This window comes from Salvia splendens, chromosome 13, assembly GCF_004379255.2.
Source record: "Salvia splendens isolate huo1 chromosome 13, SspV2, whole genome shotgun sequence".
Lineage (NCBI taxonomy): Eukaryota > Viridiplantae > Streptophyta > Magnoliopsida > Lamiales > Lamiaceae > Salvia > Salvia splendens.
In genome coordinates this window covers 9,113,835-9,141,730 of record NC_056044.1, presented here as the reverse complement: position 1 = coordinate 9,141,730, position 27,896 = coordinate 9,113,835, and the positions used below count along the sequence as shown (strand labels likewise).

The following is a 27,896-nucleotide window of genomic DNA, read 5'->3' as shown; positions in this document are numbered from 1 at the left end:
CCCTAGTCGCGGTCCACCGTACTTCCTATCCTTAGGAAATGCGGGCGTGACAGAGTGGTATCAGAACCTAGGTTTTCTTTCTGCTCTGGACCCAAAAGTCTTTTTCTGTTTTGACTAAGTTTTCAAAAGTGTCATTGGCTCACCATCCGACTCATCGCACTCAACCTGAAATGAGGTAATGAAAATTTTGAATTTTTGGAAAGTATATGGAAGTGGAGGAAATTATGAATGGGTTTGGAAGTAAATTTTGTAAAGTTTAAGAAAAGGTTGATGCATGTAAAAGGGTACAAATTGATGTGAAAAGTTGGGAATTATTTGAGTTATGAACTGTTATAGTATGTTATGAACTGTTTTTGTGTGTCGAATGTACTTGAAAGCATGTAGCTGATGTATGATGATTTGATGACGTGATTGTTGATGTGAGCTTTTATGGGAGAATGTGTTGGCCTTTTGAATGTTTGAACTTAGACGTGATAGGATTTCACTAGTGCTTCTTGGACCTATAGTAGATAAGAACGTTTGGCCTTTGAACACCAGCGGGTTGGGAGTTAGAACATCGATACGTCTGCATACACATATCTCTCTCTTCTTCGGTTATGCACTCTGTTTTTATACGCGAGGCGGTTGTTTCTGTTTTTCTATAGATGGCGCGTATGTTCCGAACCCCGCGACGGAGTGATCGCGATAGACTTAGGGCACAGAGGGTGCTCAGAGATTATAGAGTGTACCGGAAGAAGGATCACGTACCGTTGATCGAGTTCGTGGCACACTTCGATACCCTCTGGAGGGCAGCTCAGGAGTTCGGAGTGACAGAGCATGACGGCATTGAGAAGCTAATAGAATTGCTCCCCGACAGCTGGAAAGAGTGGGCCGAAAGAACGGCGAGGAGGTACACGTGGCATGAGCCCGCTACCGATGACATGGTGGGTGACATGGCTGGCTTTCGGAAGGCCGTGTATTGTGCACTGGTAGACTCCCGAGAGGAACAGCCCCCACAGGATGTGCAAGAGAGGATTGTGTATCAGGACAAGTATGTGAGCATGTACGAGGGTGAGCAAGGGTTTGAAGATGACTACGAGGAGGCTCCGCAAGGGAACCCCGAGGAGGCTCAGCAAGAGAACCCCGAGGAGGACGATGACGAAGACCCAGAAGAAGGGCCTATGGATGAGGATGATAGAGTCGTAGTCGAGAATTAGAATAGTTCGTTGTCTTTTCAGTTTTTGTTTTCAGTACGATCTGCTCTTGAGAACAACGTTTGACCTCCTTTCTTTTAATGAGAATTTGGATTTTGATATATATATCCTATGTGTTGCATCTTATACTACATGAAGATTTTATAAGAAAATTTTGAGAAAATGGTAATTTTGGATGAGAATTGTAGTAACACTTTTTGGATATTGAATCAGAATGCCGCCAAGACGTGCACGCCAACCACGACAAGGACCCAACGTGGAGGCACCACCTCCACCACCACCGCCACCACCACCTCCACCCCCGCCTCAACAAGAAAGATTCATAGTTACGTTCTCCAGGCAGAATCCTCCTAAATTCGATGGACAAGGAGATCCATCAAAAGCGGAAGAGTGGATACGCGGCCTCGAGCTTCTCTTCAGGGTCATGGAGTGCACAGATAGGGAGCGCATTGCTGGCGCTACCTTTCAATTATCAGGTGCTGCCGATTACTGGTGGGAGACTCGGCAGAGAACTATGGATCCTGCACGCCTGGAAGCGCTAACATGGGAGGAGTTTAAAGTGGAGATCGAGAACAAGTATGTTCCAAAGACGTACAGACGGGCCAAGGTGGTAGAGTTCCACACACTAAGTCAAGGCCGAATGACTGTAACCGAGTATGACCGAGCCCTCGCGCAGATGGCACGATATGCGCCCGAGTTGATGGACACCGATGAGAAATGGGCGGTGAAGTTCCGGGCCGGGCTCAGAGATGAGATAAAGGCCGCATTGGCCTGTCGAGGAGAACTCTCCTACTCGGAGATCTTGACTTGTGCACTGGACGTGGAAGATGCACTCCCTAAGCCAAGAGTTGTGGCAACAACAAACGCGACACCCCTGCAAGCTCAGTCAGGCCACCAAGAGAAGAGGAGGTGGGATGGTGACCAGGCTCAGTATGGTGGTAAGAGGCCACAACACATGAGGAACCCACCCTACAATGGCGGGAGACAGAATACTTTCCAACCGAGGGCAAACTTTCCGCCGAGGAACCCTCAATGTGGAAGGTGCTTCAAGTACCACGCCGGGGAGTGTCGAGACCCTAGGTGCTTCAACTGTGGTGGAAGTGGCCATTACTTCCGAAGCTGCCCAAATAAGAACATGGGAACGGGAACGAGACAGAACCAGCTAGGTTTCCGTCCACAATCCCAGGCACTACCTGCACCTCCACCGCAACAACGCCGCCAAGGATTACCATCGCAAGCAAGGGCCTACGCCTTGAAGGGGAAGCAGCCGGCAAACGGGAAAGAAACCTTTGGGCAAGGAAACTTGGCAGGTATGGGCACACTTCTCAATATGCCTATAGTTGTCTTGTTTGATACGGGTGAGTCGCATTCCTTTATATCAACGTCTTGTGTGGATACTTTGGAATTACCTACTGTTAAGACCGAAACCACTATGAGTGTGACCTCATCGGTAGGCGGGACTATAGATATATCCCGATCTTGTGCATGTGTGAACTTTGGAATAGGTGAACTCAGTTTAGTGGCTCATAATTTGCAAATAATGACGATGGGTAGCGTAGACATAATCTTGGGTATGGATTGGTTAGCGGAGAACCACGTTACCCTTCATTGTAGAGAAAGGGAAATCTCGTTTGAAACCCCCGGAAAGGAGCCGACGAAGTTTCACGGAATCCCATTGAGCCGACGCAAGTCCATTGTCTCTGCGCTGCAAGCCACTACAATGATGAGGAAGGGATGTCCAGCGTACCTTGTTTATTTGAATGGGGAGGAGAAGAAAGACAGGAAGATAGAAGATGTGGAGATAGTGAGTGAATACCCCGATGTTTTCCCCGATGCATTGCCGGGACCCCCACCCGACAGGCAGGTGGAATTCACGATCGATCTGGAGCCCGGATCGGCACCAATATCCAAAGCACCTTATAGGATGGCACCAAAAGAGTTGGAGGAGCTTAAGGTGCAACTGCAAGAGCTACTGGAATTGGGATTCATTAGACCTAGCGTGTCGCCATGGGGAGCACCAGTTTTGTTTGTAAAGAAGAAGGATGGAACGATGAGGATGTGCATCGACTATCGAGAGCTAAACAAACTGACGCTGAAGAACAAGTATCCACTACCAAGGATAGACGACTTGTTTGACCAACTTCGAGGGGCAGGAGTCTTCTCTAAGATGGACTTGAGGTCTGGGTACCATCAGCTGAGGGTTCGGCGAGAAGATGTACCCAAGACAGCTTTTCGAACAAGATATGGTCATTATGAGTTCGTCGTGATGCCTTTTGGACTGACGAACGCCCCGGCAGTGTTCATGGACCTTATGAACCGCGTGTTCCATCCATTTCTGGATCGGTTTGTCCTAGTTTTCATCGATGATGTGCTTGTTTACTCAAAGAACGAGGAGGAGCACAAAGAGCACTTGAGAACCGTCCTAGCAACTCTAAGGGACGAGAAACTATATGCCAAGTTCAGTAAATGCGAGTTTTGGCTCAAGGAAGTGAATTTTCTGGGACATGTAGTAACCTCAGATGGAATTCGTGTGGACCCGGCCAAGGTGGAAGCGGTGCAGGAGTGGAAGTCACCTTCTACAGAAAACAAAATCCGAAGCTTTTTAGGACTGGCGGGCTATTATCGAAGATTCATCGAGGGATTCTCGAAGATAGCAAGGCCAATGACGCAACAACTGAAAAAGGGAGTCAAGATGATTTGGACACCAGAATGTGAGGCGAGCTTTCAGTTGTTGAAGGAGAAATTGACCACCGCACCAATCCTAGCCGTGCCAGAGCCAGAGACTGACTATGCGGTGTATACGGATGCGTCGAAGGTGGGACTTGGATGTGTGCTTATGCAGAAGGGGAAAGTGATTGCATATGCATCGAGACAATTGAAGCCCCATGAGCTGAATTATCCGATGCATGACTTGGAACTGGCAGCCGTGGTACATGCTTTGAAGATCTGGAGACATCATCTCTATGGAGTCCGTTGTGAGATATACACGGACCATAAGAGCCTAAAGTACTTCTTTGAGCAAAAGGAGTTGAACATGCGCCAACGTAGGTGGCTCGAGTTGGTAAAGGACTACGATTGTGGTATAAATTACCATCCGGGAAAAGCAAACGTAGTGGCCGATGCTCTTAGTAGGAAGTCTCAATCTCAGCTGGCCACCTTTCTTACTATCGAGGAGAGTTTAATCCAAGAGTTCAGTAAGATGCGGTTGGAAGTAGTGAGAATACCCGAGACTGTGGAAGGAATAGTAGCCACGTTGGTAATGGAACCCGACTTAAGAGCCAGAATTGTGGAAGCTCAACGGCGAGATACGTTACTAGAAAAGATTCGCTCAGAAGTGAGGACGGGTGAACCCGGAAGTTTCCGTGAGGCAGCGGATAACGGTATCACCTATAAGGGAAGGTTGTGTGTGCCTAAGGATGAAGGCCTGAGGATGGAAATCATGAGAGAAGCACATGAAACCCCATACGCTGCTCATCCAGGGAGCACCAAAATGTATCAAGACTTGAAAAGACAGTTTTGGTGGAACGGTATGAAAAAGCATGTTGCGGCATTTGTGGAGAGATGCCTGGCATGTCAACAAGTAAAGGCGCTACACCAACGGCCCTATGGGAAATTGCAACCCCTCGAGATTCCGGAATGGAAGTGGGAACATATTGCAATGGACTTTGTGGTAGGACTGCCAAAATCCCAGCGAGGGAACACGGTGATTTGGGTGATTATAGATCGCCTCACCAAATCTGCCCATTTTGTGTCGGTTCGTGCCACTTATGGATCCGATCAGTTGGCTAAGGTATATGTACGGGAAATTATACGCTTGCATGGAGTTCCAGCGACAATCACATCTGATCGTGATGCTAAATTCACTTCTAGATTTTGGACAAGCCTGCAGCGCGAGTTGGGGACTAAGTTGAGTTTCAGTACAGCGTTCCACCCACAAACCGACGGGCAGTCGGAGAGAACAATACAAGCCTTAGAGGATATGCTACGAGCCGTGGTGCTTGATCGAGGCTGGGGTTGGGAAGAAGTGCTGCCATTGGTTGAGTTTGCGTACAATAATAGTTACCAGGCGACGATCAAGATGGCTCCATACGAGGCATTGTATGGAAGGAAGTGTAGATCGCCACTTTATTGGGATGAAGTGGGTGAGAGAAGAATTCTCGGACCAGACTCTGTAGAAGAGATGATAGAGATTGTCCGACAAATCCGTGGGAGGATCAAGGAGGCACAGGATCGACAGAAATCTTATGCGGATGTTCGAAGGACCGATTTACAGTTCGAGGTCGGGGAAAAGGTCTTTCTGAAAGTTTCCCCTTCTAAGGGAATAACCCGTTTTGGAGTGAAAGGAAAGCTGAGACCTCGATTTATCGGCCCATACGAGATTTTGGATAGAGTCGGCATGGTAGCATACAGATTGGCCCTACCACCAAGCTTCGGAAATGTGCACAACGTCTTCCATGTGTCACAATTGAGGAAGTACGTGTTTGACCCCACACACATAGTTCACCAGGAAGAGATGATGATCCTAAACCCCGATCTAAGCTATGAGGAGAAGCCCGAGGCCATTTTGGATCGAAGAGTGCAAGAATTGAGGAATAAGTCAATTGCTTCGGTGAAAGTACGGTGGAGGAATCATGGAATCGAAGAAGCAACATGGGAATCAGAAGATAGGATGAGAGAGAAGTTTCCAGAGCTGTTTGAGTGATCTAGGAAATTTCGGGACGAAATTTCTTTTAAGGTGGGAGGATTGTAATATCCGAAAATGTTGTTTTTTTTAAGGAATGAAATTTTTGTGTATATCTTGTTTAAGATATGGTGTGGTATGTTTTATTTGTTTTATATTATTTATGGGTGTGAATATTTAGTTTTATGGTTATTTGAAAAGCAAATTAATATCTTAATTAATAAATTAAACCCCCCCCTCTCTCTCGGTTTTTCTCTCCCTCTCCCTCTCTCTTTTTCGAAAACCCTCCCTCTCTCCCCACTAATTTCTCAACCTCCCCCACTCCCTCTTAACCGATTCATTCCCCTTTTTCCAATCTTTTTCTCTCTTCGTTCTCTCTCAATCTCTCATCTCTCTCTTTCGCGAAGTTGCTCTCTCACCGGTAAGTTCTCTCGCCCTCCTCCCTCTCGGTTTACCTTTCCCCTTTCACTCCCTCTCATCATCGTCTTGGTTTCCTCAAGGTGATACCCCCCTTCGTCGTGAATCGGAGTCGTAAGAGGAAATAAAGCTTTTTCACTACGTTGAACTATCCGGGAAAGGTAACACAAGGCCTCAACTCTCGTTTAATTCGAAAAAACATGCATGTAGGACGTTTTTGGGAAGGTTTAGATGCTGAATAGGTTTTGTGATTATGTGTTGTTGTCAAGCATGTTTTGATAGTAACTGACAGTGGGTTCCGACCCCGTTTTGACTGAGCAAGCGATCTCCTTTTGGTACGAAATTTTAACCGTATAAACTTGGATGCGTCTTCGGTGTGGTGTGTAAATTTCAGCTTCATTGGATGTCGTATGATTTTATTATGATTTTTGCAAGTAGACTGCGCAGATTCACGAATTGTATGTTTTTGGGAGATGTTTTCATGTGCTTTGGGTGTGTTTCTGAGTGTTGTGTTTTGTGAAGTATGTGGGTGTGTTTGGCCAAGAGATGGCTCGGGAAAATCAGTGTTTGGTTCGAGAGTTTTCGTGTGTGTTGGCCGAGAGTTTTAGGGTTCAGCCTAGGGCAGATTTGTGGAGAGTCTGGAAGGGATGATCCCAGGTGTTTGGGTGTGTTTTGGGATGTAGAATGCGTGGTGTGTTTGTCGTATAGGGTTTGAGAATCGGGGGTCAGAGGAAAAGGGGTGTAAACTAGGTGCCGAGCAGACGGCCGAGATGGTCGGCCGAGGTGCCGAGCCGGACGGCCGAGATGGTCGGCCGAGGTGCCGAACAGGCGGCCGAGACGGTCGGCCGAGGTGCCGAGCCGGACGGCCGAGATGGTCGGCCGAGGTGCCGAGCAGACGGCCGAGATGGTCGGCCGAGGTGCCGAGCAGGCGGCCGAGGTGGTCGGCCGAGGTGCCGAGCCGGACGGCCGAGATGGTCGGCCGAGGTGCCGAACCGGGCGGCCGAGACGGTCGGCCGAGGTGCCGAGCCGGACGGCCGAGATGGTCGGCCGAGGTGCCGAGCCGGACGGCCGAGACGGTCGGCCGAGGATGGTCGGCCGAGGTGCTGAGACACAGGCGGCCGAGACAGCCGGCCGAGGTACCGAGCCAGGCCGAGACGCCGAGCCTTTTTCCCGAACCTGTTCCGAGCCAGGTGAGCCGTTTGTGCAGTGTGGGTGTTCCGGGAGTTTGAGTGTTGTGTTTGTGTCGTGTGCGCGTCTTGGGTACGTGGTATGCGTGTCGGGTGCGTGCGTGGTGTGTTTCGGACGTGTTTTTTTTTGTGTGTTTGTTATAACATGTTGTTAAGTGTGTATACGTGTAACGTGCTAGATGTTGAAGTCATCCAAGTAGGAATCATGCATTGTCGTTAAACATCGTCTACCCTGACTCTAATCATGATTTATTTATCTGTCAAAAGGGTGACTGTTTCGAGGAAAGTGTGGTTGAAGGGAACTGTTTTAAAAGCTAAGCAATCGAGGTGGGCTTTTCTACCCTACTTTTATGTGGGTTATCTTTAAATACGGACTTTGTTCCGGAAATGTTTATGGAGGTGAACTGTTTGTCTTGCCAATTGTTTTGATTTGAAACCTATCTGAAGTGGTTTACCACATATGTTTAATCGAATTCGGGTCTGTTGGGCTGCGAACCCTCAGGCTAGTGTACACGAGACTGGGAGCCATCTGAGAGCAAGTTGGCCGGTCTAGTTGACCTGGGGTGTGGCCACGCCCCTTGTCACCGTTGGATCAGATAGTGTATGATGGTGGGAATAAGGGTGGCAATATCTGAAAATGACTGCGCAGTCGAATTTATGAAATATATTTTGTGTACTTGGGTTATTTTCCTTACACTTAAAACCCCAAGGTTACACTGATGTGGCATGACAAACTATGATTTTGGCGTGTGTCCACTGAGTGCAATAAGTACTCAGCCCTGCATGTTGTTTTCTTAATGTGCAGGTTGAGCGGCGATGGGGATGACGGATGTTGAGCAGTGAAAGCCAAATGAGTGTTTTACTTGGTCTTTTGGATGGTGTCGTGTCGTCATACCCGGCATCATCTGTCTTTTGGTCTTTTCCGCTGCTTTGTAATCCGATACATTGTTTTTATTTAACTCTGTTTACATTAACTTTAGTAATGTCTTCTTAGTACAATGTTTGAAGTGAACTTCTTTTTAATAAATGTTTTTGGGTCAAATATTCCTGTTCTCCCCTTTCTTCCCCGTTTCTTTATTCCTCCCCTAGTCGCGGTCCACCGTACTTCCTATCCTTAGGAAATGCGGGCGTGACACGTGCACAAACCGAACCGGCTCGGCGGTTAACCGTCGGTTCGTGCCCGCCGGTTCATGAACCGGAATTGGGACAGGAACCGGCGGTTTGAACCGTCCGGCGGGTTGCCGGTTCTAACGGGCCGGTTCAGGGTCGAAGGATTTGTGAACCGTGAACCGGCGATTTGCCTGTTTGAACCGGCGATTCAACGGTTCAAACGGCAATTTCCGGCATAGGGTTGTAGGGTTTCAGGCTACGGTTTAAAAAAACCACCGGTTCCGGTAACTTTTCAGGCGTAGGTCATAGGTTGCAGTGTGTAGGCCTGCAAAACCGGTCAGAAACCGGCGGTTTTCGGTGCAAAACCATGGACTGAACCGTCGGTTTAGGCGGTAAACCGTCGGTTCATGCAGAATTCGAAATTTGAAATTTTTTTTATTTCTTCCAATTTTACTCCTATAAATACCCAACTTTCCCCTCATTTCTACTCACCCCATTCTTGTGTTACCAAGGATTTCCTTCTCTCAATCTCCATTTCTCTATTATCTCCTCATTCTCTCTAATTGCTCAAGTTGTTTACTAGTTTCTACATTCTACTACTCACTACTCACTAGTCTCACTACTATATTTGTTATTGTGCTCGTAATTTACCACTTATTTCATACTCCATACATATTTCATCCATACTACTTTCATTCATCAATATGTCTTCTTCTCGTGGTGGATCGGACCGTGGTGATCTGGGCAAGGGAATTGCCCAAGATCAAAGTACTAGTCGTCCCTCAAAATCAAGACGACCTAGTCGTCAAGAAATTATGGAAGAGATTTCCCGAGTGCAGGCTGAACGCATGCAAGTAAGTAATGAAAAATTATTTTTCCAATTCATATTTCATAATTTCATAAAATTGAGTTCATAAACAAAAAAAAATAATGCAAAAAAAATTCAATCAAACTATTGAAAGGTGCTGAAGCTACAGTAGTTAAATTAGAAATGTTTACAGTAAAATGAATCGACATAAATAAAGTGAATAAATGAAGAAATGTTTACAGTAAAATCAATCGACACAATTACACAAAGCAAGGAACACTCAAAAAATGTGAGAATGTATATATTTGCGTGTTCGTATATACTTAGTTAGTTTAGCTTCAATGTGTGTAACTTTGAATTTTCGATTGAAGACTGAACGAGAGAGAATTGCTTCCGACGCTAGCTATAATAACCGCTCATTGTTGGAGCCGTAACAACTTTGAAAAGTGAAATGTAATTTATTTAAAATTGAATATTTAAAAAATGCAAAAAAAAATAATAAATAAAAATCAATGAACCGCCGGTTCGGGCCTGGAACCGCCGGTTCAGGCCGAAAACCGGCGGTTTTGAACCGTCGCGTAAACCTCCGGTTTTTTGAACCGGAACCGGAACCGCCGGGACCCTTGACGGGCCCATTCCGGTTCAAGCATATCTTGAACCGTGAACCGCCGGTTCATGAACCGGAACCGGCGGTTCGGAACCGTTGTGCATGCCTAACTATAATTGTTTAGGGTATTTCCCATTTATAGAGAAAGAACTCTAGTTGCTCTAAATGGACATTTCATATCCATTCGAACTATAATTGTTTCGGGAATATTATTCATAAATTCTTGTACTTTCTTGAACGTCAAAACTCTTTGAGCAAATTAGGGTTTAGGGTACTTGATATTTGATATAAACCCATTATATTGATTGAGATTTACATATATGACGATAGTAAATATACCCTTAACACTAATGCATTGCATGTTTTGGAAGTTGTATTTTATGGGAGACCAAAATGCAGCTTGCTTGGCATGATTTTCTCATCAACGAGCAAGTTTGAGGTTTGAGTCACTTATATGGTTCTTCAATACTTTAAAAAATTATTAATAATTTGTTATAAATATTAATTGTATTAAACTTTGAAAATCATTTACTAGTACTTTTAGTTTTGTCAAAGAAACGATATACTCCATCTCTCCTATTAAAAATGAAACGTTTTTTCTTTCTTGGTTGTCCTATTAAAAATGAAACGTTTCCTATAATGGAAACAATATCATATTTACTTCTTTCTCTTTCTTACAAAAACAACACTACATAAAATCTCATGCCAGAAACCAATATTTCATATTTATTGGGACGGAGGTTGTACATCTGTATTGTTGATTTAATTTTTTAAATAATATGCAAACATGCAATAAAAATGTTCATATTGATAATTTTTATATTGTTAGCTAGAAAATTTCAAGTACCATATTGACAGATTTTAATGTATAACTAAATTCTAATGTATTATAACTAGAGATTAAATTTCAATCATTAAAGAATGAGATTAAAAATAAGGAGGTTATTTTTAGCTACCAATTAGATCACTTAAGATCGTTGTAGTTCATACGAGGGGTATGAATTTATATAAACTAAAATAATTTAAAAATAATTTTATATATTATGAACTAAATCGATCTAAAAATAACCTCCTTATTTGATTATTAAATTATATACTAAGATTTAGTTATTTGTTTGAGCACGGCCCTTCTTAGTAAAGCTCAAAAGAGATAAAATAATACACTCAATTTACTCTTCAATTTCGACCTCTTACAGTCAATGAAACAGGCGAATAGCCGAAACCCCAATTCCCCCCCCCCCCCCCCCCAACTAAAAAAAAAATTGTTCATGAGACTTAGATTATGATTTTTTGAAGGAAAACTGACAAAACTTTGAATATGCTAAATACTCCTTTTTACTTGATCATTATTTAATACATTCTAATATATTTCTATTTATCTTTATTATTACTTCAATTATACTAGTATTATTTTGTCAGCATTATATTATTTAGCTATAGTTTTCTCTATATTTAACACACTAAACAACGTTTCAAGTTTCAACAAATTCCTTATTATCATTCAAATGTGACGATAAACTATGATATTTTGAAATCTATTATCTTATCGGACCAATATTTTATTTTTATTTTTTAGTTTATAGCTTCAAAATGGCGTTGTTTAGTCATTCGCGTCTTCACATTAATACACGTTTGAGCCATTATTCATTCATATAACCAAAAGATTATATGTGGGCGCCAACTCAACATCTCTTTTATGCTAAAATAATCATCATGATATAGTTGTGAATTTTTGAAACTTTGCAATTAATTATTCAAATTTTGAAAGACACTAACACGTACTAGAATTATACTAGTACTAAACTTCATAATTTTAAAATAAGTTAACACTATATATCAATATTACTTTTATCCAGAAAAAAAATTACTTTAATATGGCAGACAAATAAAATAGAAAATGTGAATATATATTTTTTTTAATATAAGAAAACCTCAACCAACTCTATATAATTAATTAATTATAGTAGTAAAAATCTTAATTGGAATCTGAAAAGGCTAGCGGAAAAATCGGCTTTCCTAGTTTAAGGCAATATCAATGTTTTGGTGTAAATCTTGTTTAATGAGAACAATTAATATTAGCAAATCCCGCATAAATAGGTACACAAACATACAGCTATAATTTTATATATTTGGCATACTTCAGTTTTCCTTTTCATTATATATATGTGAAATCGGTTCCGAATTTTTCATATAACTAACTGCCGAGTTCCGCCGCTTCAAAAACCTCTCCTCCTCGCCAAGGTTTTCACTCCGAAATTGCAGGTGAAATTTTCTCCTCCTGCATATTTATACTTATCTTTGACTACTCTATGTATATGCATTGGTGTTTGTGTGCATACATAGTCTAAGATGGTCTGCTTAGTTATACATGGCCATTAGCATTAGAATTGTGTGTGTGTTGGCTGCATAATGGAATTCGTTCCGCCACCAAGAGGCTTTTGGGATCCCAGCACAATTATTGATAGGGTGCAGGAGTGGAAGGTAATGGGCGATAGTGTGGTTAAGGGTTTAGTCGATTGCTTCTCGGACATTGAATCTTGGGAGGAGAATTTGAGGTCGCTTAGCGAGTCGTTTGAGATACAGATGGTGGAGAAGAAGAGAGAATTGGATTGTTTACACGACGGGAAAATGGAGGCGTTGAAGTTGAAGGAGGAGGAGTTGAGGTCGCTTGGCGAGTCGTTTGAGATGCAGATGGCGGAGAAGAAGAGAGAATTGAATTGTTTGCACGAAGGGAAAATGGAGGTGTTGAAGGTGAGGGAGGAGGAGTTGAGGTCGCTTAGTGAGTCGTTTGAGATGCAGATGGTGGAGAAGAAGAGAGAATTGAATTGTTTGCACGAAGGGAAAATGGAGGTGTTGAAGGTGAGGGAGGAGGATTTTAGGTTGCTTAGTGAGTCGTTTGAGATGCAAATGGCGGAGAAGAAGAGAGAATTGAATTGTTTACACGAAGGAAAAAGGGAGGCGTTGAATTTGAGGGAGGAGGATTTTAGGTTGCTTAGTGAGTCGTTTGAGATGCAAATGGCAGAGAAGAAGAGAGAATTGAATTGTTTACACGAAGGAAAAAGGGAGGCGTTGAATTTGAGGGAGGATGAGCTGAGGTTGAGGTAGGAGAAGTTGGATGAACAGCTGACGTTGGTTAATCAGCATATCCAGCAATTGGAGTTGTCGCAGGCTGAGGTGGATGGTCTGCGGATGAAGGAGTGCGAGAGGTTGAAGGAGATTGACAAGAGGGAAAGAGAATTGGAGAAACGATTAGGGGAGTTTGAGAAGAGGGAGAAGGAATTTGATGCGTTCTGTGATGGGAAATCGAGAGATCTAGCTTTGAAAGAGGAGATTTGGGGAAGGAGAAGGCAGAGTTGGTTGAGGAGGTTAGGTTAGCAAATGAGAAACAGAAGTTGAGGTATGAGCTTATCGAGAGGTCGCAAGGTTGATGGTCGTCAGGTGAAGGAGTGCGAGAGGTTGAAGGAGATTGACAAGAGGGAAATGGAACTAGAGAAGCGATTAGGGGAGTTTGAGAAGAGGGAGAAGGAATTTGATGCATTCTGTGATGGGACATCGGGAGATCTGGCTTTGAAAGAGGAGATTTTGGAGAAGGAGAAAGCGGAGTTGGTTAAGGAGGTTAGGTTAGCAAATGAGAAAATTAATGAGAAGCAGAAGTTGGGGTATGCGCTTATCGAGAGGTTGGAGTTGGGAGTGAAAATGCTAGGTGAAATGAAGATGATTATGGCTGAGAAGTTTAAGGAGCTTGAGTCAAGGGAGGAGGCAGCCCATGAATCTCTCACTGCGAGTTTGAATGAGGCTGAGCTAATTCGAGAACGTCCGACAGAGGCATTAGCATTCTTGCATCTCCTGGCAGTATATGGTATATCCTATTCTTTTGACAGAAGTGAGCTATTAAGATTTCTGAAGTTGGCTGAAAAACATAAACATACTCCTAACTTGTGTCACACCTTGGGTCTCGCCGATAGAGTTCCTGGTATTTTCTCTTCTCCGTTCTTGTGTACATCTCTACATAACTATGACCAGTATATGCACTTGAAATGTTTTCTCTCTTTTGTTTATTTCCAATATTTCATCTTTTTACTATAACACCTTTTGCACAATGTGAATAACTCTGTCATGCTTACATACTAAGTATAGTGACTAAAACATCATTTAGATGAAAAGTATACAAAATAAATGAGCATTTTATATGGTGAAAGATGAATATGACCTCATATAAATGACACATGATATTGCACCAAGTTTTGGTGCTTTTAGTCCAACCATGTGTCATGGAGCAACAAAGTTTAGAGGGCATTGAAAAGAAGGGAAGGGAAGGTCTTATGGAAGATGTGGGAGGTGAAAGAGATGGAGCAATGGTTTGTCAAGAAATAGCAAATAGAAGATAGGTAGAAGTAAAACATACTACTACATAGCTAGCACAGCTAGAAGGAACCACAACGACCAATTTTAATCGTGGATGACTATATTGTAGAGCATTGCATGGGGAGTGTGACATTGATGAAGGTTTTTTGTGGAGATCAAAACAAAAAATTAAAAACACCCCTTATAGGATAAAAAAACACGTATACTAGATAGGCACATCAATTCTGCGTGAGTGTTGATTAGCATATAAATGACTTGAAATTCACACGATGTTGCTAATCGAGCTAAAGAATTAAAGTCATTGCTATGCCATGATGTACGATGGATTTCAGCCATCCGACATCATTTATGGGGCACAAAAGATAATCGATACTTTTTATTTCCTAGTATTTGTTTTCTTTCCTTTAGAGGCCCTAGGGTTTTCTAGACGCTTACCATTAGCAGATGTCATTAGTTCAGTCATTCTATACGTTCCTGCATCAACTATGGTTTTGTGTTAAATTAGGACTCCTAAAGGCCTCATTCTAACCAACTAGCTTATTAGGTGAGAAAGCTCATTTGGTTTATATACCACGTACTAGTTGCTTTACACTATCGATGTGGGACACTGGAGCCCTAACAATGGCCTAAAAAAACAAACAAGCTAATCCTAAAATGCTAGCTTATAAGGTGAGAGAGTTCATTTGGTTTTTAAACCACATACCCGTACACAACTGATGATGTGGGACACTGGAGTCCGTAACAATTGACCTCCCTTAATGGTCAACGACCGCGTTTTTACAACCGGTTCCTTTGACTCCGTGGGCTACTACTATGAGTTTCCAAACATATATGCCGGGTTCAGGCCACTACTCTTGAGTCGTTGGGCCTCTCAACGAGAGCATCAATGTTATAGACCAAATAAGAGAACTCATCTTAAAAGATTAGTCTATCAAGAGAGAGAGCTCATTTGGTCTATAAACACCATACTAGTAGCTTTACACAACCAATGTGGGAGAAGTTCATAACAAACTATGACTTCGAAGTAGGTTTTGAGTGCATTTTAAAACATAGTAATTCTAGCCATGTTTCATGATCTGGATTCGGACTAACCTTGTCGGACTTGCCCATTTAGTCTCGTTACTAATTAATTTTATTAATAAATAATTGCCCTTGCTGTATCGAGTTGAATCTCTATGGATACTCATGAATCTACGTATGTATTTGTAGTTTGTGTTCCTGGTACATAGGAAGATATCTTCTTGCATTAGCATATCATTTCATTTGCTGAAGAGCATTTCTTTCTTGTATCATAGGTTATATCAAGGTATTAATGAATGAGAAGCACTTTCTTCTTGCAAGCACATACATTTATGAATATCAGCTTCAGGACATGTTTTCGCAGTCAGAGATCCTCAATTATTATGCATCACATTGCAAGAAGTCAGCAAATGCACTACGTAGAAGGGAGCACAACTCTTCTGCAGCACAGGTTACTACTTACTAAACCTTTTCTCGTCGCTATAAATAGCTAGTTGATGACTCATAGATTATGATGCATTTGATATCAGGAGAAGGCGAATGCAGCTGAGATTGCTGCTCTGCGTCTTGGAATCGAACATATTGTCAAGCATGGGCTTGAATCTGACTACTCCCCAATCACCTACACAGCAAGAATAAAGCAATTAGAAGCGTCTCAAGCTGGCTTGAGACGGCGGATTCCATCATTCTCAGCTAATATTGAAAAACATGGGAGATGCAATGGATCCCAGGAGACGAGTAAGTGGGCACGACGAAAACGTTGCCGGGAAGCCAACAAATCCGATGCCTTCTCAAATCCTCAAATGACGCCTAACCGTGGTTCGAATAATTGCTCTTCCCCTGACTGGAGACAGCCTCCTCAACATCAGTCGAGCCAAATGAAAGCATGTCATGATGCTCCTGCATATCCTTGGGATTTTGTGAAATTGGTTCCGTTCCCCCAGTCAGACGGTCCTCGCAAAAGACCTCGGGCGAATACCTGGGTGAGAGAGGGTGGCTCACATATAGGGAATGTTGCTAACCAATGTTAATACCTGATGGAAAATTAGCATTGTCTGTTATTGTTGATGGCGACATCTCTAATCTTACTAGTTGTAAATTAGTTGGGCAAAAGTGGGTGGCGACATATCTCTAATCTTTACTAGGATGACACAGTTAGCACCCACTATGCGATGTATGTTTTTGTTTCAAACTTTGTTATTTTAAGAGATATTGGCGCTTAAATTCACAATTTGAAGGTATTATGTTTTTTTGTTTTTTACCAAATTTTGAGGCTATTATGGTTTTTCCATGCACTTTGAAAGAAGTAAATAAATACATGAACTTTGATGGTGTACCCCCTCCGTCTCATTTAAGATGGTCACCTTTTCTTTTTTGCTTGTCTCAATCAAGATGGTCACTTTTCAATTTTGGAAATAACATTTTCTCTCTTCATTAAAATATTCAATTACTTTTTTCTTCTTTACTTATTCCATCTAACAATACTTCCAAAAATCTTGTGCCGCTCAAGAATGTGGCCATCTTGATGGGATGGAGGATGGAGGGTGTATTAGTTTTCCCATAAATTTTCTCTCAAGTTCTTTCTCAAATTGTAAATTCATTGATAAATTTATCTGACTTATCAAATTAATGTTCACACTCATTTGTAGGTCATATTACCAACTCACTTTCTTGAATTCGTTCAAGTTAGGTGAACATTCTTCTTGTCAATCCGATCATTACTAATTACTATCAAATCTTCTATAACACTCCAAACATGTTTGGATAGTGATGGACGTCGTCATTGTGGTCTCTCTTATAACAAATGGGAAGCACCTTTAAGTCACACCTTGACATACATCCGCCTTATCCCCGAGCATCTGTAGGTGCCCTTTACCTACATTCACCGAGAAGACAATCGAGCAGCTGTTTTCTAGCTAGGTACAGAGGTACCAGCAGCCCGCTACCGGACCTAGACCCCGCCCCTTTGCTTGCGCCCCCGCCCTAATGTTCTATATAACATATTTTCCCTTTTAATGATTTGAAGGTTTGTCAATGTGTTTTCTCCGGGTGTCTCATGTCACACAATACATAAAATTATAATAATGCAAGGCTTTAAATTTATTTTGAGCTGTGACTAATTAATCATAACTGAGTTCACAGAAGACCATGACTCTGGTTTTGATGAGTACATATGTTCTTTGAATATTAACTAGTCTGGCCCCTATTATGAATCTAACAGTGAAGATAGGCAGGTCCAACTTAAGCAAAGTACCAAGTGAACAAAGAGATCTTGCAACAAGAAAGCACACCTAACAAGAAAGGAGAGAGCAAAACAAAATCTCCATCGTGTCTTTACGTGATCAGTAATCATACGATTCACCACTCAGCAACTCAATCAGTTCATTCTTTTTCAACTTTGAGAATCTTTTCATGCCACGCGACTTGGCAAGGGCTCTCAATTCAGTAAGCTTCATTCCGTTCAAACTGATGGCCTCGTCATCTTCTTTTGCTACATCTTCATGCTCCGTCTCAACAATCCCTGAATTTTCATCAAAAGCATCTATTTCTGAAGTGAAAGGCTCGACTTCAGATTCTGAATCATATTCAACAACCTGGATGTCGTCTTGGGCCTCTGGTTCCGCATGACTGCACTTTCTTTCAGTGTCCACATTGTCCTCGGAGACAGAGTTTTCGGCATAAACAGGTTGGAATTTGATTTCAAGGACTGGGGATCTTTTCCGGAAGTTTGACTTTGGTCGGGTGAGACGTGGGATTGGGGATTCTTGCACTTCATGCTTCACACTAGTGCTGGAGTTTGAGTATGAGATGCTTGTGCTTCCTTCCTCTGTAGATGGGCCAGTCTGTTCATCCTGATCCAGGATGAAGTCCCTGCCATTGGCGGTGGTGTTGCTCTTCTTCCCTTGCTGAACTGAGTGTTTTCTCAAAAGCTTGAGTAGAGAATCAACAGTTTCACTCTCTTTGCTTTTTGTTTGAGACTCCTCAATTTTCTTTCCTTCCTTCATTGCTGCTCTTTCACGTAGTTGGGCCTGCACCTTACGGAATAATTCAACAATTTCCTTTTCTCTAGGACCAGTAGTTGCAGTTGCCTGATATTTATGGTTGGATGCAGAAAGTAGTGGTCCGTTTTTGGAAGAGAGAGTTTTGAATTCTTCATGGTCATCACACTCTTCTCTTGTTTCATTTTGCCTATTCCTATTGCGGGAGTATCCATGCCTTCTTTGATTATTAGGGAAATCCGGGTTTCTCCTATAGTTGCTAGAACTTGCATTACACACAGAAGATGTATACCTAGAAACACATCTCAAAGGAAAAAACTTGACATCTGAAACGAGCTTGTGTTCACGACAAGATCTAGGTGATAAGGACAGTGCTTTCCCAGAAATTCCAGTGCGGGGAAGAGGACTGCTATCAGATGGACCATATCCTGCAATGAGATTAGGGAAGGATGTCAAAACATCGTTAGTTCCTGACTATTGACTAAGACAATGGAAACACATGATGAAGTTTCCAAAACCAAGTTGGACATTGATACTAGCAAGAGTCCGAATACTAGGAGCTTATTGCAAGTAATTTGAGGCAGAATCCATACAAACATAAGTATTATTCTGGATGGTGGAAAAAATTATGACAATAAATTGGCAATGTTAATTATCCAGAATTTGGCAGTGGACGGTGATTAGGAAACATTAGTAAGTCTTTTGCCAGTTTTAAACAGTGTCAACTAGAAGATAAGCTCATCAGGAATTCCTCACTCAGAGAATCACCAGAGCATATAAAAGTTATAACCAATTCTTGCACACGAAACTAAAGTGAAAAGATAAACTGAGAAGCTATATTTTAAACATATAAGGTTAATAATAGCCCAAGAAGCTTAAAATAAAACTGTTTCCTTTTATTAACTAGTAAAAAAGAACCAGTGTTTGGAAATTGGAGAAACCAGTTTCCTTTTGCGGAGAATGTGTGTAGATATTTGCATAATGGAGAATAACCGAGTTAAGAATCAAAGAAATTGTTCATAAACCATTGGTGTATTCACATGGCAGTTGGAAGAAAATTATGAAGCCAAGGACTGTTGTGGAGAGTACATTTTGGCTATCAGAGAGGGCCCATAATTGCAGGAACAAGAAACTTCCATACGCAAAATTAGTGCAGTTGAGTTATAACATAAATAGGTTAGCAAATAGAACCACTGATTGGATGGCTTAAATTATTATTTCCTCATCCTCCTCTCTGTTTTAGGAGAAATATTATATTCCTGTTTTCTGCAATAGGTCATAATTCAGATATTTCATCTCAATTTCATAAAGTTCACATTTGTCAGTATTTTAATAAGGAAAAGAAAAAGGCAAAAGAAAGCTGCTATCAAATTGTTCTCAACAAATAGAGCATAGGCCAGATGAAAGGTTTTCCTGTCCTTTTGTTCTATAGCATTTAAATCAAAATACATCATCAATCAAGATTCAAGATAACATACACTTGTATTGCTTCCTAATCTTCGAGCACAGTGCCAACAGGATTACCTAACAAGTTATGCTTAGCAATTAATCTTAATCTCAAGATATGCTTCTTATGGTATCATTCATACATAAACAACTACCCAGAAACTTGAATCAGTAAATTCCAACTTGAGAGCAAGCCACAAACCTAACAAAATGTTCCAGCTCTACGAAACCAAACAGATAATTCCACTCGACTCGGAACAAACATGGAACCAAAAATTAAAATTGGACTTTAGTCTTAATAAATTATGCAACAACGCATTTCAGCAAACAGATGGTAGGAGTCTCCCAAACAAGCTTAAAACGCAAAATTATCCGCAACCAAGGGCAAAATTCAGCAAAACACTAACTCTTCACCAAAGCATTGGCGCGTGAATGTTTAGAGCACACGTTATATATGCATAAAGCCATTAGTTACCAGGAATGGTTTTGGAGATGAAATTAATAGAGCGCGACATTGTTGTAAGCAGCTTCGATGCAAAAGGTTGAATTGAATTGGGGGTTTGAACATAATCGACGGTGACGGAGACGCTGAGGTTTTATACTTCGCCGGCAATTGGCTAAAGATGAATGGATATTTGGGCCGAGCGGATTTAAACCTCGATTAAATTTAAACCCAACTTTGTCAAACATCACTACTAGAAAAAGAAAATCAGTCAAAACTCGGTTTTAGTTCTATCACAAATTTTATAATTACAATTATGGAATACTATAATTTTTTTTCTAACGTTGCAAATTTTTTGTTGAAAAAGTATTCTTATAACAATAAATTTGTGAAATTATTATGATAACTTTAACGCTCTCAATTTGTGCAGTAGAGGTAAGGCTAACAATGTTTGATACGACACGAAAATCTGACACAAACACACTGAAATTAATGGGTTTGAATCAAGCCTTATTGGATTCGTGTCTAGATTAGATTGACTCATTAGGAATCCGATAATTTTGGGTTAAGTCGGGTTCTAATGATCCATTACAAAAAGATACTCTCCCCGTCCCATAAAAATATAGGCAATGGGTATGGTACGAGAATTAAGACAAAATTGGTAAAGTAAGAGAGATGAAGAGAATGATATGGTAAAGTAGGAGAATGGTAGTTAACGTAGTGTTAGTGGATAGTGGGACCTACATTATTAAATTGATATAACTTTCTAAAAATGAAGTGCACATATTTTTGTGGGACATACGAAAATGGAAAGTGCACATAATTTTATGAGACTGTGGGAGTACTACACAATATTATTATTTTAATTATTTTTTTTCTTTTTAAAAATATGTAAAATATCAGTTTTATTCTCTAGGTTAATGTAAATCAAGTTTTTGTCATGTAAATTAAGTTTATAGTGTAATGCATGTTTTAATCATGTAAATCAAGTTCGGGTCGTTATTGGATTGTTAACGTGTCATGTCACCTCATATTATACCGTATTGCTAATGGGTTTGTGTCGTGTACAAGTTGGATTTAAATGTAGCAGGTCGAATTTCGTATTCAAATTGAGAGTTTCCTTATCATATCAAATTCGGGTTAGGCCTTATTAAATTTGATCGTTATCTATCGAATTCGGGTTCTGCCTTATTAAATTGTTATCTCAGAAGGTGGCATGTTTAAATTCGGTAACCCCAAAATCATTGTACGCTTTGGGTCACTTAATCAAATTGGACGTGAAAGATTGTGTTAAATTTGAGAGTTAATATTAAAAAAATACTTATAATATGATAACCTGAGCAGAAACGAGAAAATTATTGGACAAAGCAACCCAAATTATTGAAATATGAAGAGCAGTGGCAATGACGGAACCAAACTTGAAAGCTGCTAAAATCAAAACAATAATGTCATAGCAACAAATACTCAATATGTATTTGGCAAACTAACTCCCATCACTCTATTGGTTAGCAGCATTTCTTTCACAACTTGAATGAAGATGCTTTCGTTCAAGCATCGTACAACATGTTGAACGAAGAAAGAGAATAGCACAACTTTTCTGCGGGGTTTCTATGCTTTATGGTTCTTAAGCATCTCATCAACATCTAGTTCCACTTCTAGAACAGGCGAATCCGTTGTCGTGCTATATTCACTGCAAAAAAAAAGGGTGGATTATCTCCCATTATACAATTACAACTTGACTTTCAGTACCAGCCGTGTAACACAACAGCTGTAAACACATTACCTATTCTTGACCGGCCCATGATCCACTGCATTCCTTAGACAATATATGGCCCGACCAACTATGTTGGACATGGTAACCGGACCAAAAATACGACTATCATAGGCTTCCTGTCATATGAACAATCAGTGTATAAAATATTAATCAACCATGAAAACAGAACCACAATAAATATGGATTATCCAAACAAACTAATCTACATGAAGATGGCGAAATTGAACTTAAAACACTAAGGTGGAAAAACAAAGCTAGATAATATTACTGATGTAGATAGAATAGAGTATGCAAATTCACTGATCTCTGAGTTTCGTTGCTTTCACAGTTGACAAAAAAGAAAACCTTCAATCAATCAAATGACACACAACCACATAAGTGGTGGTGATCTATGACCATTCAAGAAAATCTCGTGACGAAATTCATACTTACACAAGCATAGAAACTATTCGAACTACTTTTACTAAAATGCATAACCAACCACCTTGAACTGCAACTAGATAGTACATTTATCTGACAAAACATATCTATAAAATAAGAATGGGAAGACAGTTTAACTAAAAATAATACTATTTGGCATAGATCCCATATTGATCATGCAGCTAGAGAAATGAAATAGTCGTACTCGTCTGAAAACAAACCAATTTCTAACACTTCCTCTGTCCCATAAGAGTGTGCAAACTCTTTTAATAATTCTTTTTTTTTGGGGGGGGGGGGGGAATGTGTGGTTGGAGAAAGGGACATACTTTCATTGTATAGCGTTATGTGAAACTTTGTAGTGGGGTAGTGTCCAAAAGTGGAATGTGTGCACTTTTGTTGGAGTACCAAAATGGCAAAAAGTTGCACTCTTTCATGGGGACCGAGGGAGTACTAAAGAAAAGAATTTTATTCAAGAAATATTCAAATATCTCACAATGGGAGTAGGGCCAAATCATGCATGGATTTTTTTGTTCCATAACAATGATATGATACTATTCTATTTGTAGAGCATCCCAGCTGAGAAATGTAGCAAGTAATTCATACCCTCCCTTTAGGCACGTTAAGCATATTAAAGAAGATATACTGATTTAAAGCATGGAGAAGTATACCTTTGGCTTCAATTTATCATTGTCAGCTAATACCCAACATTGATCTTTATCAAGGACAAAAGGTTCATCATCTGCATCTTTAGATGCTATTTCATATCCTTCGACTGCAGCTAACCTCCTTATGAGATAATTGGCCGAGTCTTCAGGATCCTTCATTACCACCACATCTCCAACATGCACGCTCCTAGAACAAACAGAGAGAATAGATCAGCTTTTGAAAGGCACAAGCAACAACAGAATCGGAGACGTCATGGAAAGAATAATCAGATGCTAAATTCAAATATTAAAAAACACAATCAGGTCACGATTTGGCAATGGTTCAGAACACCAAACTATAATGAGCTTAGATGGAAGAACTTAAATTTCTGATGCTTGCAAGTTGCAACCGTGTTTGCTACTTAGTTTTCAAGCTGAGCATATGTTCATTGTGTAAAGTTTAAAGTGGATTGACTAATACAAAGTTAGTTTAATGAAGGGTATCCTATATCAGGGTTTAATAAGCTTATCTGTGGGGGTAGATGGGGAACCATTATTGATTGATCCTCTTTAAAGAAAAAAGAAGAGAAGAAAGGACAGTGATCCACAGTTCAGAAATGAAAGCTTGTCAATTCCCTGATTTCATGCAAAAGTTTATAGAGGAGAAGAAAAATGAAATGTCCAGAATCCAAAGGACATACAATCATCAGATCATATCATGGGAAAAGAATATCGAAAAAGACAAGATACATTACCAACGGTCAATTGATATAAATAGCATAGACCTAACTAGCATTTAAATTGATACCATCAGATATAATATTTATCTTGTGGAAAACCATACATAGGATTTGGAGCTGGAAGTTTCCGAACAAGAAGAGTTCCACCCTGAGTCCCAATTACTGGATCCATCTCTTCTCCTTTATTCCAATGCAAGAATGTCAACCTTCCATTGGAAAAGTTTTTCCATATGGTATCGAGTATTTGTTTATCAGCAATTTGACCTTGTAGATAGGACTGCATCAAATATAATATTCTCAGTAACTGAACATGATCCCTGTACATCCAGTACAATCGTGGAAAATGTAACGAATAATGGTATCATGTAAAAAGTTTCATGATATACCCAGGCAAGTTGACATAAACAGTAACAAAAACCCTCTCACACAAAAAATCAAGTAGAACTGTAGAAACAATGCCACAAGTCTTAAATTATTGAATTCAGAAAATGCATCTTGACACCACAGAAAAATCCTAACAAAGGTAACAGTATGTAAGACCCTTCTTATTTGATGACTGATGTGTTTCAACGTGATTGATAAATTTAACAATAGATATGCAAAATGAGAGTTCGCAGTGTAGCCCATAAGAACAACTTTACAAACCACAGACAAGACTGACTAAAAAAAAGATCCTCAGGCACATTATGTGTCTAAAACAAACAGCACATCACAAAAGCATAACAATAACTAAATAAATACAGAAATGACCTCCTAAATGCATGCCGTCACTCAATACAGAAACTTGTTACATGAAATTTCAATACTATTGCAAAAATTATATCATCCACTGAAGTTTCTTTAGACAATCCTGATTGCAGCACAAAAGTTTTTATATCAGAGGCAAACACGCAATATTGAAGGTATCTAACTGGTACCACCTATAAGCATACTTCCGCAAGGTGACATACATACTAAGCTACAAAACCCATAAATTTATCCTCATATAAGCTGATCCATCCCATTTATTCTACCTCATATTATACAATATTCCAAGCTAGCAGACAATGTAACTGGAGGATATTTTGTGCTGAAATGTGAACGAATAGGGATGGAAATACGAATGATGTTGCTGTACATGAGAAGGTCTAATGGAAGTTTTACATCTGAAGTTGTGCAACGATGAAGACAATAAATCCTTAAGTCGTCTTTAGGTGTCAACATTAATGTAAAGAACAATCCATATTTATTCTTATAATATGTACTAACATTTAAATCCAACAAACCCCTCAACTCCCCATGGCCACATATTTAATGGTGTGATTCAACCATTTGATTACTGTCCTTTTCGTCTCTCTATGTTCACAAATCCCTTAATAAGATAAACGTTTTGACTCAGAACTAAGGTGTCCAACACAAATACTGATATAGCGCATTATATTGAAGAACACAATCCACAAACCTTATTGAAAACCACTATTAGATCGTATGACAAAGTGTAGTAACGAATTATATCGACCCAAAAGTATGAAAAAAATCAATGAAAATCCACCAAGTGAATCCTAAAATGGAAAATTTAAAGTTTCAACAAGCAATTATTATCAATAATAAACCTTTCTTCAATATCTAAACTTAATAGTCTTATTTAGGGGCACAATGACGGAGAAAGGTGGAATATGGTATCTTTTAAGATAATGCACTTCCAATTTCCATCCGTAATTGTTCTTCAAGAAATTCTGAGTGAACGACGCCTAGCATTCCAAAATCCAGCAAAAAACAAAGAATCTAGAGCCTCCTCGAGTAAAATTAGATGCACCAACCAAAGCCACAAAACCTTAGCGATACAAAATTAGGGGTTTTCACTCGAACCAAAAGGGAAAAAAGGAATCAATTTGAGAAATCAAAAAATCCGCACACAGGAAAAAGACGCTTACCATCCGCGCGACGGAGACAGAATAATCAAATTTGGTTCCAATGTAGCGGAACCATGTTGATACCCCAACCATTTCTCAAGCTCAATTTCCTTAAATCCTCTTACTTCTATTTTATGCTATGCAGCCTCTATTTTCTAATTTAAACAATTTATAGTGTGATGTGTTGTTATATTTTAGCTGCGTGTATCAGAGCTTGATCACATCATTTTTATTTCTACAACTACAATTGACGACATCCATCTCATTCAAACTTTTTAATTCAATTATAATCCTTCCGCAGTGATAAAATGCAAACTCATACTACAAACTCTAAACTTTTCAATACAATGTCAACATAATGTCAACCCAGTGCAAAATTTCAAGATTTTGATGTCAACACAATTTCAACACATCATCAACAGTTGACATTGTGTTGATATTTTTATTGCTACTATTATTTTGTCATCTGTTGATATGTTCTAACAGTACATATCATAGTTTTGGGTTTGTACAATATTTAGAATTTGCATTTGATCACATTCATGTACTGTACTGTCCCTTTTTAGTTAGGACATTTCTTTTTAACATACTATAAATTTAAAACTAAATATTTTGAGATTATTTATAAAGAGAATATGTAATACCAAGAAAAATAAAATAAAAGAGTTAAATAGAGGACAACATAAAGTTTTTCATAAAAAAAGACTTAACTATCATGAGACGGTCCTAAAAAAATACAGTGCAACTAATTTGAGACGATAAAAAGATAATAAATTAGATAAGAAAAGATTGAATAAAAATACAATAAAGAAAATTATCTTATATTTTGTCAAAAATATTGATTCACTTTAAATAGAAGGACTCAAACAGAGGAAATATCATATAGAGTTTAATTTAATTTTCTTTAGTATTTTATTCTAAATCTCTATCCTTTTTTCTATATTCCCCAATCAACTAATTTTCCTATTTGTTTTCTATTCCCCAACCAACCAATATTGTATTTGGCTTATTAGAGCGACTCCATTAAGGAAAGGTAAATGAATGATTTATATTATCTATTTTACCTTCTCGAAAAGTGAAATATGCTCTTCCAAAAAACAACACATTCTAAAGGAAAAAGTTATATAGAAAAGTAAATTATTTTTAAAAAAATAAAATAATAGTACAAAATGCATTAAAAAACATAAAATGTAATATCTTTTCAAATACCTTCCTCCTTGGAGAATGGTTTTTCATAAAAAGAAGCAAATATGGTAGTTATAAAATTTTATGAAGAGATAAAAATAACTCTTCAAATGGGAAAAAGATATAATAAATTCTCAAATACCTCTAGAATGATTTTTCATAGAAAAAAATCTTAAAGATGGTAATCGAGAGAGGTAGAAAAAGGTTGGATAGACATTTGAAAGGATAAAGTGTATAGAGAAATATTCCAATGTTTATTTTTTGTTGTTCTCTCCAAAGGTTCATTACCCTAGTATTTATAGGGTGAATGAGAAAGTTCTAGTACATCAATAAAAGGGATTGGAACTCTACAATACTTAGGAATTCTACACTACTTAGGAACTCTCCATAATGAATGTGGGCGGCATATTAATGTGGTCTTCTTTTCCAACACTCCCCCTCAAGTTGAGTAACGGTATCTCCGATACTCAACTTGCCAAGGAATTCTTTGAATTTTGTAGGACTCAACGCCTTGGTGAGAATGTCTGCCAGTTGTTCCTCGGATCGGACAAATGGGAACTCGATAATCCCGCTTTCAAGTTTTTCTTTGATAAAGTGACGATCGACTTCAACATGTTTGGTCCTATCATGCTGTACCGGATTTTCTGAAATGCTAATTGCAGCTTTATTGTCACAGAAAAGCCGACTTCTCCTTGTCGGTGGAAATCCAATTTCTGTTAATAATCTTCGAAGCCAGAGTATCTCCATAAGACCGCTTCTGATCCCTCGGAATTCAGCTTCCGCACTTGACAAGGCAACCACTTTCTGCTTCTTGCTCCTCCAAGTGACTAAATTACCCCCAACAAAGGTAAAATATCCTCCAGTTGATTTTCTATCAACTGGATTGCTTGCCCAATCTGCATCGGTGTACCCATCAATTTCCAAATCTTCTCTCTTCTCTAGGAATATCCCATAACTGGAGGTTCC

At 39.8% G+C, this 27,896-nt stretch overlaps 4 protein-coding genes across 4 annotated transcripts; 2 read left to right on the top strand and 2 right to left on the bottom strand.

Moving 5' to 3' along the window:
• Positions 1–12,412: 12,412 nt before the first annotated feature.
• LOC121761692 lies at positions 12,413–13,135 on the top strand. The gene is made up of 2 exons (XM_042157325.1): positions 12,413–12,961; positions 13,070–13,135. The coding sequence occupies exons 1-2, from the start codon at positions 12,413–12,415 to the stop codon at positions 13,106–13,108; spliced, it is 588 nt and encodes a 195-aa protein (XP_042013259.1). The 3' UTR covers positions 13,109–13,135.
• Positions 13,136–13,401: 266 nt separating this feature from the next.
• On the top strand, positions 13,402–16,619 carry LOC121761691. The gene is made up of 3 exons (XM_042157324.1): positions 13,402–13,976; positions 15,664–15,839; positions 15,919–16,619. Exons 1-3 carry the CDS (start codon positions 13,403–13,405, stop codon positions 16,417–16,419), a joined length of 1,251 nt encoding a protein of 416 aa, XP_042013258.1. The 5' UTR covers position 13,402; the 3' UTR covers positions 16,420–16,619.
• Positions 16,620–17,481: 862 nt separating this feature from the next.
• LOC121762781 (rho-N domain-containing protein 1, chloroplastic-like) lies at positions 17,482–20,494 on the bottom strand. The gene is made up of 2 exons (XM_042158773.1): positions 20,309–20,494; positions 17,482–18,815 (listed from the first exon to the last, which is right to left on the bottom strand). The coding sequence occupies exons 1-2, from the start codon at positions 20,346–20,348 to the stop codon at positions 17,731–17,733; spliced, it is 1,125 nt and encodes a 374-aa protein (XP_042014707.1). The 5' UTR covers positions 20,349–20,494; the 3' UTR covers positions 17,482–17,730.
• A 1,185-nt stretch (positions 20,495–21,679) lies between these two features.
• On the bottom strand, positions 21,680–25,951 carry LOC121759918. The gene is made up of 5 exons (XM_042155494.1): positions 25,767–25,951; positions 23,958–24,130; positions 23,138–23,321; positions 22,059–22,165; positions 21,680–21,965 (listed from the first exon to the last, which is right to left on the bottom strand). The coding sequence occupies exons 1-5, from the start codon at positions 25,836–25,838 to the stop codon at positions 21,884–21,886; spliced, it is 618 nt and encodes a 205-aa protein (XP_042011428.1). The 5' UTR covers positions 25,839–25,951; the 3' UTR covers positions 21,680–21,883.
• Positions 25,952–27,896: the final 1,945 nt, after the last annotated feature.